This window comes from Osmia lignaria, chromosome 12, assembly GCF_051020975.1.
Source record: "Osmia lignaria lignaria isolate PbOS001 chromosome 12, iyOsmLign1, whole genome shotgun sequence".
NCBI classification, from domain to species: domain Eukaryota; kingdom Metazoa; phylum Arthropoda; class Insecta; order Hymenoptera; family Megachilidae; genus Osmia; species Osmia lignaria.
Window position 1 is genome coordinate 5,284,898 of NC_135043.1, and position 11,296 is coordinate 5,296,193.

General features: G+C 35.6%; 1 protein-coding gene across 11 annotated transcripts; it reads right to left on the reverse strand.

Annotated features, from left to right (window-relative positions):
- Positions 1–962: 962 nt before the first annotated feature.
- On the reverse strand, positions 963–6,980 carry LOC117602755 (uncharacterized). Of its 11 annotated transcripts, none has more exons than XM_034321150.2 (10): positions 5,695–6,980; positions 5,481–5,579; positions 5,231–5,379; positions 5,029–5,158; positions 4,764–4,890; positions 4,158–4,265; positions 3,988–4,028; positions 3,826–3,870; positions 3,294–3,450; positions 963–3,209 (listed from the first exon to the last, which is right to left on the reverse strand). In XM_034321150.2, the coding sequence occupies exons 2-10, from the start codon at positions 5,486–5,488 to the stop codon at positions 3,024–3,026; spliced, it is 951 nt and encodes a 316-aa protein (XP_034177041.1). In that variant the 5' UTR covers positions 5,489–5,579; positions 5,695–6,980; the 3' UTR covers positions 963–3,023. The 11 variants fall into 11 exon arrangements, with proteins under 11 accessions (XP_034177041.1, XP_034177040.1, XP_034177043.1 ...); XM_034321149.2 differs by having other exon boundaries at positions 5,683–6,980; XM_034321147.2 differs by having other exon boundaries at positions 964–3,209; positions 5,472–5,579; positions 5,695–6,978.
- Between the last annotated feature and the right edge of the window lie 4,316 nt (positions 6,981–11,296).

Consider the following 11,296-nt stretch of genomic DNA (forward strand, 5'->3'; position numbering starts at 1 on the left):
ACCCCAAAGCACCAATGACTCTCTTTGGATACCGACATTGTGGTATCAGGGGTTTCGGAGACCCCAAAGCATCAATGACTCTCTTTGCATAACGACATTGTCGTATCTGGGGTTTCAGAGACCCCAAAACACAAATGATACTCTACATACTGAGATTATAGCATCTGGGGTGTCGAAGACCCCAATGTACTAACGACACTCTTTGAATACCGACATTATGGTATCTGGGGTGTCAGGGACCCCGAAGCAAGTAGCGAAATATAAGAACGAAAAACGAACAAACCGTGAAACTTACTTGTTCGGGGTAGTGATGGGTTTGACCGGATCTAGCGAAATATAAGAACGAAAAACGAACAAATCGTGAAACTCACTTGTTCGGGGTAGTGATGGGTTTGACCGGATCTAGCGAAATATAAGACCTAAAAACGAACAAATCGTGAAACTCACTTGTTCGAGGTAGTGATGGGTACGACCGGATCTGTAGCGCATGCGCACTACAATTATTTATTATACAGCAAACTTAAAAAGTAAATATAAAATAATCTTATTTAATAAGGAAAGTAAATAAATAAATTAAATTAAAGAAATTCCGAAAGGAAGGTTAAGGTCCATGTATGTTTGCCAAGTTGATCCGCATCCCTCGGCTGTCAGTCTAAGACTGAGGGAGTCGCACCGCATTCTAGATCAAATATCTGATATTATGAAATAATTACTGTGTTTTAAGTTTGATTTTCATGTTATAATTATAATTTATTAATGATCAAATAGTTATTGAATGTTGTATGTATATAAATAACTGTTTATACATGGAATAAATAAAATAAGAGAAGAATTTAAGTCAATTAAATAAATAACTGAGGAGAAAAATTATGTATATTTAGTAAATAACTCAGAACAGAAATTGTGTAAATTAAATAAACAACTCAGAAAGGAATAATAACTCCGCTGCGTTTTTAAAATGATTTATTTACCAAAGCGCGTGAGGTGGATACAACTTTGTCTTACAATTATTTGAATAATGTTTCGGTCTTGTACTAGTTTTAATTAATTTATAAAATATAGTCAGAGGGAGTCAAAATTATGGCTTTTCAGTAGCCTGTGCGAGATGCGGTAAAAGAGGGACTTTTAAAATAGGCAGGATTGTCATACCGATTGTGTTCCATACATGCAGTCCTAACTCAGTGACTGTAGATAGTAGTACTATCTACTTACTACTATACACTTGGGGCTAAATCAATTTACACACCATCAATAATACATCAAATGATTCTTATTCATTTGCAAATTACCTGGGAAATGGTTATTTTATAGAACTAGATACAGTCTCAGTTCAATGAATCAAATTTAGCTTACAAAGTTTAATAGCATATTTGTTTATTGCGATACATACTACTCATAAGTAAATAATTATCATTAAAAATTGTACATTGTAAAAACAGCTTCCTTTATTCATTAAAAGCATCATATGAAAAAGAATTTAAAGATTTATTTCAGCATAGTTTCTCACACATCTCACTCTTATAAACAATATCAAGGGATAGAAACAAATTAAAAAAACAAATGAGTCTCGACGGAACACAAAAAAGACGCATTCGTTACCGTTCGAACTCTTAGACATATGACTTTCGTATAATGTATCATATTAACATTGAAATTTAAATTAATAGAACAAATCAAAATATAAAGATTTACCAAATTAGGAATGTTATAAACAATAATATATAAAGGTATCCTTGGTAGGATTTATTGCGCTTGAAAATTAGGTATCTGTCTTCCGATATAAATGGTTCATACAACATATCAAATTTTCAATCACTTATACCTCATAAAACGAAAACCATAGTTTGCAAAATGGTAAAAGACTTATCAATTTCGTTTGATATGAAGAATCTACAATTTTTCGGATTGTACAACTTTCTGAGACACTGCATATAATAGTATGCTCCTTTTTTAAAATATAAGTACTCTTTTTAGGCAATATTCACTTCTCATAGATCAGTATAAAATATTTCTAACATTGATGCTAAACATAAATTTACAATTTTATGTATTAGATCAACAAAATATAGTAAATAATCTTTATTCATAATTTGCAAACATGTTTTCCTATATTTTCCATATTTACTAACAATATTTGTCCAAGATAGTATAAATATAAAATAATCGAACAAAAATATATAACCTGATGTCTGATACGAAATAATATAAGATTTCGGTATAAATCAGAATGGATTCAGTCACTTGTATTCACGTTTCGGGGTCCAATAGTGTACTGACGATACAGTAACAACATCGCGCATAGAATCTCGTCTGTGACGTTGATTTCCCCGCATTTATTATCGGAAATTTGTGCAACAAAACCATTGGCACAGACGAGGCTTTAAAAGTGTTTGTCCTATCCTATACCTCGTTTGCAATTAAAGTATAAAATAGACGACATAGTTTATAATTGCATCCATTGCACAGACAATATCCGAAAGGGTTTAAAATCACGTCAAGTATAATTTTATATCAATATTTACCTTATTCATTTCCTCGTCTAATAACAACGATATAACAAACTGGAGCACCTCTCTATTTTCATTGGAAAAAGATACTTGCCAGAATTTATCGCCTGAGATTAGATTTCGACTAACATAACGGCGCAAAACAATGTTTCTTTACGCTATGCAATTAAACTCATGTAAATCAAGCTCTATAGTAAAAGCCGATAAAGTATGATTATTTGTTTAGAATTTGTATGATGATCTATTGCTTCTTGCAAAAAAAAGTGATACAATTGGCTGTAGTATTTACTGCTTAACTTACCCTGATTCTCTTGCAGCTTAAATGATTAATAATCGTTTCTCCTTTATTTTTAAATCGTTTCACTATCTCTCTTGGCTATTATTAACAAGTAAATTCACAATTAATTATAAACTATTAGTATATATACGTATAGCAATTTTAAAACCGCTGACCCATGCATTCTAAGATCGATCGATAAAAATTAGATAGATCAGACTGTCTCGTATAAAGGAAAATTAATTACTCGCCAGTGCTGCCATAGCACGAATTAACGCGGCATTCTCCTCCCGAAGTCGTTCCCGTTCTATGGCCATTTCACGTTGTTGTTGAAGAAGACGGGCCTCGAGAGCCATTATCTTGTGATCCCGATCCTCTAGAAGGGACAGTAGCCTTTTATTTTCTTCCTGCGCCCGTTCTATCAACTGCAGTTTTAACACAGAAAAATCATATAAATATTCTGATGCTTTCTCCTCGCTGATTAATTAATGAACATAAAAAAATAATACTTCATGTGGACTGTCTCCGGTTGGCGTAGGCAGTCTTGGTTTATTAGCAGCATTAACAGATGTTTGCGGTTCATGGTTTCCATGGTCTGATTGATTGACACTGTCGGATTGATTCAGAGAATCAAATTCTTCGTCATCTGCTTCCAAGTCGGAATGGCTAAAATTAAATAGTTCATTTTTGTATATTAGTAGACGTACGATTTTATATCAATTCGAACTGCCTATGATATCATATTAGGCACGACCCTTAATTCCATTAATGTTTTCACCATTTTTACATTCCTTCATTTTTATACGTATTCTTCCATTAATTAACGCTTTAGCGTATCCATCATACACAATAAATTATTTTATCTCTCGATAAGATAACGCGATTTTCGTTGATTTTGGGTATCATTATATATAAAAGATATACAAAGGACTTACGTACTCGTTACAATACGCAGGCTCGTATTTAAAAGAATCTACTAGCTCTACCGTACTTCGTACAGGTCGTGCCTAATTGTACTTTGTCACGTACAGTAGCACTTACCAACTGTGCCTATTTATACATGACCTGTAGGAAGTACGGTAATGCCTAAAAAGCAGCAGCAGTTTATTACAAATAACTACTAAATTTCACTAAAGCTCTATATATGTATATGAATATATATATATAGTTTACTACCACTATAGATATTTCAATGTTTTATACCTTTTGTTTCGCCTTTGTGTAAAGATTTTTGCTGTCCGTTCCTGAAACACGTGTAGTTTGACATACATACATACATACATACATAGTTTCTGTATCATATGATCAACTTTTTTGACCGCGTGGACAGTATATAAACCATAATTAACAAATGATAAATCACACGGACTTACTTCGATGAGTTCATGATCAAGGAACTCATTGTGATGTGTGTTGTGTTTAGTTTCAAGACAAGTGCCACTAAGATCTTCCTCGTCTTCTCCTGTACTACCTCCTGTACTCTGCAGAATTAAGTGGCTAACGAAATTACACTGCGGAGTAACGTGTTTGCACGCCAAACTTTTTGCCAATATCCTTAACACTCGCGGCCAAAACGCGTTAATTGTTATAATATCAGCGCGGCAAAAAAAAGCTCTCTCTAGGTGCAATACTACTTGTAATACATTCCGTGTGCGTTGCGATTCTAATGTTATTCTATAGAAAGATACATTCGCGCAAGACATTGTCAACAGAAATTAGGAACACCAAAGATTACACTTGAAACAAACTCTTTCGCAAAAGAAACTCGAATAGTGATCAACACAAATATTCAGATAATAATTTATGATAAATGTAAATTGAAAATTTCTAACTTCGCATGCGAGCTACAAAGATGGCTAAGAAATTAAATACCAAAATTAGCATTGATACAAGAAAAAATGTTTCTCTTGGAATCCGGAAAAATGCCGCAGAGTCATTAAGATTTTGGGACCGTAACGGGACTGCAAACAGTGACAAACCTCCGTCGATGGCAAATGTACCACTCCTGTACTTCGTCTCTTTTCTCGAAGTTTCCGTCGATCGCGTTGTTGTTTTCCCTTGTTTATATGCGTTGGCCTGTGCAAACAGGATACGACACTATAGACACTAGAACCAGATCCAGAAAGTGTTAACAAGTTGCTCAAACTCTACACTGGATCTATTTAGCACTACTGGATATTCATATGTGGCAAGATTTTAACTCTGTGAGCACTTTACTGAAATAGTAACAGCTGGCTTACTTACCGTCCTGTTACCCGTTTGTCCTGTTTCCTCATTATCGGTTTGTTCTGCTGGTTCTCATGATCGGGTGGAAGCACACTGTTGGAACTGGTGTCGCATACTCCTTGGGATTCTTCCACATTCTGTACACTCTCTATAATTAAAATGATATGTATTCAAGATACCACACTGCAAGAGATAACAAGAGTTGAAAGCATCTTATTACTTTGAAAATTGATGGAAGATGAATCTCCTGTTCTAGGTGGAACAACCCGTGCCCTTGCTGTCCTGATCCTGGACCTCCTGGATGTGAGCTCAAAATCATTGTCAAAATCCTCCTGGCTGACTGAACTGGACGCCATGCCGGTTATATCGCTGTGAAATAAAGTAATAATAATGATTGTTCTCCGACATTGACGAAATATCACCTAACTGTGTGCAAAACAAATAAAAAAACGAGCTCTTACAAAAAATACCTGGACATCTGAACAAAAAGGTAGGTGATGATGCGTGATACCTATGTTGGACCAGCACAAAACTTGGAGGCCGAAAAGCGAGTGCTTGGACAGATATGTCTAAAGGAAAGTCACAAGGCATGAACCGCTATTAACTACGAGCAAATGCATGCGCAATAAGATGATAACACAACTTAAACAGAAAAGAAAAGGCAATTCCTACGGTATTAGTCACCTGTCGAGGTGAGTGGTCTTCACCTAGTTCCACTGTCAATGCCGTGACTCACTACCAACCTATGTGCGACTGACAGCTGTCAACTATTGAAACATCCATAAACACGTATAGCTTGCACGATTACATACTTCAAAGATAGGAAGGTATATCGATCGTCCGTGTATTACAGTTTAAGCGCAATTCTCAATGTTACTACGACAGTGTTCTCAACATTATATAAAAAGCAACTAGAGAGGTAGCATAAAAGTTGGAGATCATGGAGAGGTCAGAGGTGACGGCAAATCAGTAGCTATTAGCATTTAAATTATTTATAGGATCAATGATTTAGAAGCAACGGTTTTTTTAAGGCGATGCTAGCATGGAAGCCGAACTTCGAATACCGCGTCGGTAAAACAGTCAATGTTTCATTGAAAATTAGGCCGAACAGAAACTGATTTAAGCTCAATTATCGCATGCTATCAACTAACGGCATGGTATCCTTTCGCATACACCTACATGACACGTGTATGCTACGATAGCTATATGCATAAGTACATAATTAAACAATACAGACCATGCATTCATTATTATTAATTTTCTTTCCGTAAAATTGCATAATTAATAAATGTACCATAGAAATAATGATACAGTTTAGTCATCAAATAATAACGATTGCCCAGGTCTCACCACGAGGAGGTTGCTGCGGTTTGGAGATCCGCCCTACCTCATCCCATCCACCCTCCATTTATGCAAATTTTTACTTTCATTCAATAATGAATTCCTCTCGAAAATTGTTATAAGAAAAATATTTGTTAGTCAACGTAGCGAATTTCTATCAAATGAAAAGCAGAAATTATGTGTTCTGTGGACAAGAGCGAGATCTGGCGCCTGACCAGAGTCATGGATAAAGTTATGGCCTTTCCAATGTACAACGTCTCTGCTTGAAATATCTTCGCCAGGGTTGATTTCTTTCTACCATTGCGTATCAAACAACTTCGTTCTTTCTAAATTCCATATTTTGTGATTTTCTTTTTATTTTATTTTTAACCGACTTCGAAAAGAAGGAGGTAATTAGTCATTTGTAATTAGTCAAAAATCATACAAGTTCCTTTTTCAGGAACTATAAAATTACTATAGTTATACGTTCTATATGGTAATATTGCAATCCCGAAAATACTTTTTTGAATTTAAACTATTGTTTCCCAATTAAAAAATATATAAATCTTTTTGTAGTAGCTCTTAGCTTGATATCGCTTTCTAAAAGTTATCTTTAGAAAACGATGTCAATTACCAGGTCACACCACGTGGAGGTGGCTACGTTAGTGACCCACCCTAAAATCATAAGAACGTGAAACCATTCAAAACAGACAACATAAAATAAAAATTTAAACAATACAATCTTGAAATAGAAAATAGAATTAACACCCTAATATTAGAAACAATTGAGAAAATAACAATTCAACAATAAAATGCTGAAATAGAAAATATAATTAACATCATAATTTCTGTAACAATTAACAAAATAACAATTCAACAATAAAATGCTGAAATAGAAAATATAACTAATATCATAATTTCAGTAACAATTAAAAAATAATTCAACAATAAAATGCTGAAATAGAAAATATAATTAACATCATAATTTCGATTACAATCGAAATGAAAAATGCCGACAACAGAAAATATAATTAACATTACAATCTCAGAGTATGTTTTAAATAAATAGAACATAATTAAAATAAGAACATGAAATATAATTGATGTGCAAATCAATAAGAAAAGAATAATTTATTTCAATAAAGCAATAAACAAAAACGAAATAGGGGAAATAAAATCGCGAGTTGACCATTCAACGAGCTGGGTATTGAACTCGTAAAATGTCGAATTCAATATGTCCTGGACGGTATTATTCATACCGTTCAAGGAAAAACACAAAACATGAAAAAACAAATTAGCGAGCATAGTGACAGAATGACTGTCCATCCGAAGATGGAGAGCCATTAGTAGTTCCCCTCTTCTGGGCAAATTTTGCCGCGGCTCTTCAGCATATAGCCTCTTCCTTCTTCGGCAATAGCCTCACAAAAATCACTCGCGAAAATTTTACGTTTGCTCAGACATTTGTAAAAACGTAACACGTAAACGAGCAACAATCCCTTGAATCGCTACTCGCATACCTGCACAATTTTTGCAAATGTCCAAGCACAAAACACTTTTTAATTTCACTTCACTTCACTTCACTGCACTTTCACTTTAATACTTCATTTTTGTAATCGGGTCTAGTACCACGACTACGACTTACAAACTAATAAGGCTTGGCCTTGAAAAAATCAAGAGAGAATGCTAAATTAATTAATTGATAAATTAATTAAATTGCATTTTCATCTTTTCGCTTGATTTTTGGTTTCCCAACCCCAGATACAAGCTTCTCACGTATTAGAGGAGAATACGAAGAGAAACATGAAAGCTTGCTCTGGCCCTGCCTACTTATAAACTAAACTCAATCACACCAGAAGTAAACTACCTGCCTGCCTATCGCTATATTTAAAAAAGGGCAAAAATCATTCTCACAAAAATTCACTCCACGGTTCTCAGACAACCACCCGGGTGCAAAAATGCCTACACCTAGGGAGAACGTCCCGGGACGCCTCCGACACCCGAGTTCAATTCAACTTTCACACTCTAATAAAATCATACCTTTTTGCTGAAATCGACTGACAAATAATAGTGAACATTATGCTAAAGTAATACATTTAATTTTCGTATTCTATTGAATTATCTAATGTAAAAATTTTTCAATTTATTCTTGATAAGTATTTTGTAATATTATAGTAAGTTAAGATTGTTAATAAACGATACAAATCCCACATCCTAACCACACACACACATGTGGAACTTCTATCGTGGTTCACTATTGGTTCACTACTTTTGTCAGTCGCCAAAATGTATTACACTTAAAACTAAACCTTGTCCACCGCCCTCCACCCACGCGAGTACATCTAAGTACCCGAATGAGCTTTGGGCATAAAAATGAACAAGGCCAAAGGTATTTTCACCTACCAGTTTTCTTCATGTGTGCTGAAATGCCTAAGCTAAAACGTATGATTAGCAAAAACTAAAGATGATATTCTCACTTTATTAAAAGTAAGAATATCGGCGAAATTTCACGGCTCCGATTTAGTATATGGGCTGGCCCCCACAGGGGGTTTTATTTTTAATAAAAGTAACTCAACTTTGCAAATATAAAGCTTGAAGAGCAAATACAGAAAAGCAAAATTGAGCAACTATGACATAAAACATGGTGCACTGCTAATATCAGCTGGCAACGGAGGTTCTTAGGCCCCCTGGACTTTCGCCCGACGCTACATACCACCCACCCCGCCTGGACGTCGTAACGCCAGGACAGGATGCACCCCTTCGCTAAGAGCGCTACCCGCCCGTCCAACACGTTGCATCCAACGGTGTCAGATTGACGGACGCCCATAGTATAGGCAAAAGGACTGCAGTTTATTAAATGGAACATATGGATGTGCGCCACATTCTAAACTGCGCCTTGAAAGGCCTAGTAATGCATGGTTTTATCTCCCATGAGATGGTGTTCACGGTCTTATGCCGCGGAATCCTTGTAACTAATTTTATCAAATAAAAACCAAAAGGATTCCCACCGAATACTAGTCAGTGTATAGTCATATTTACTCTCGCGCTGGAAATTTTTCGCAACACTAATTAAAATAGACAATCCTGATCTAGCAACATGACTAAAGGGGAGCTTTAAATTATGCTTGAAGAGCAAATACTGAAAAGCAAAATTGAGCAAATATGACTCAACATTCGTCCACTGCTAATATCAGCTGGCAACGGAGGTTCTTAGGCCCCCTGGACTTACGCCCGACGCTACATACCACCCACCCCGCCTGTTTAAGGCTCTAGGCCCAGGCAGGGTGCACCCCTTCGCTAAGAGCGCTACCCACCCATCGAACACGTTGCATCCAACGTGTCCGAGTGGTGGACGCCCATAGTATAGGCAAAAGGACTTTAAGACAGCTTAGCGTATGGGATGCAACATATTTAAATGTTCCGTACTCTATGGCTGTGCCTGCAAAGGCCTAGTAATGCATGGTTTTATCTCCCATGAGGTGGTGTTCACGGTCTTATGCCGCGGAATCCTTGTAACTAATTTTATCAAATAAAAACCAAAAGGATTCCCACCGAATACTAGTCAGTGTATAGTCATATTTACTCTCGCGCCGGAAATTTTTCGCAACACTACTTAAACTTGAAAATTCTAACAGGGTAATATTTACCCTCGCGTTGAAAATTTTTCGCAACACTACTTAAACTTGAAAATTCTAACGGGGTAATATTTACTCTCTCGTTTAAAATTTTTCGCAACACTACTTAAACATGAAAATCCTAACGGGGTAATATTTATTCTCGCGTTGAAAATTTTTCGCAACACTATTTTAACTTGAAAATCCTAATGGGGTAATGTTTCACTACACAAGAGTATGCGGGTGGATAAATGATTATGTGATAGAGTTCGTGAGGCTGAAGTGCGAATGATGAGTGATTAGGGTCGAGAACCGTGAACGTGACAGAATAAATTTCAAGTACGAAAGGGGAACTTTATACAATGCTTGAAGAGCAAATACCAACCCCCCTGGGGGCCAGCCCATATACTAAACTGATGCCAATTTCACGAGTAAAATTGGAAAAACGTTTCAATTTCAAGAGCGATTTCGTTATCAAAGTAAGTAGTTATAATAATTAATAGTAATCATGCTTATTACTTTGATATTGAAATCTGCTCATCGCGAAATAAATTCTTGTACATATAAAAAAGAAAGTGTATTGTGAAGTCGGAGGGTCATCCGACTTCTCTACATTTTTAAACTCGAAATCTATATATGTAAATATGTACAAGATAACCCTATCCTAAGCTAAGGCATAAAATACACAAAAAAGCAATTTACACGATTATCATTGTATAAAATAATACAGTGATATTCGTGGGTCACTATGCTCGCTCAAAAAATAAAAATTACAACCAATTCCCGTGTCGCTACGGACCATTCGTCCTACGACATGATGGGAACCGGAGGAACTTTAAAGCATGCGACTCACCGATCGTTGACTTGCACCACTGCACTCGCCACGCATCTTATTATTAGATTAATTCATAGCTCGACTGTTGGCTCGTCAAAGAAACGGTACCCCCACTGGCCAAAGCACTCATCTGGAAGCATAAAAATCACGATTCTTGAACGATATATGTTTTCTCTCAATTTGTTGTAGTTAATATGCTAATACATACTATAATTTAAAAATATTCATGCAAAACTATATAGGAATAACTACATCATAAAATACGGTAAAACACATGCAAATAAATACATCCCAAAACACATGAAGATCAAAACCATAGAACACCATAAAATATTTGCAAAATTGTAGCAAAACACATAGGGTTCCACTCCATAAAGCCTACTAATAAATTCGTATAAATATACTAAAACACATAGGGTACTACTCCATAAAACCCACTAATAAATCCGTATAAATATGCCAACACACATAGGGTACTACTCCATAAAACCCACTAATGAATCCGTATAAATATGCCAAA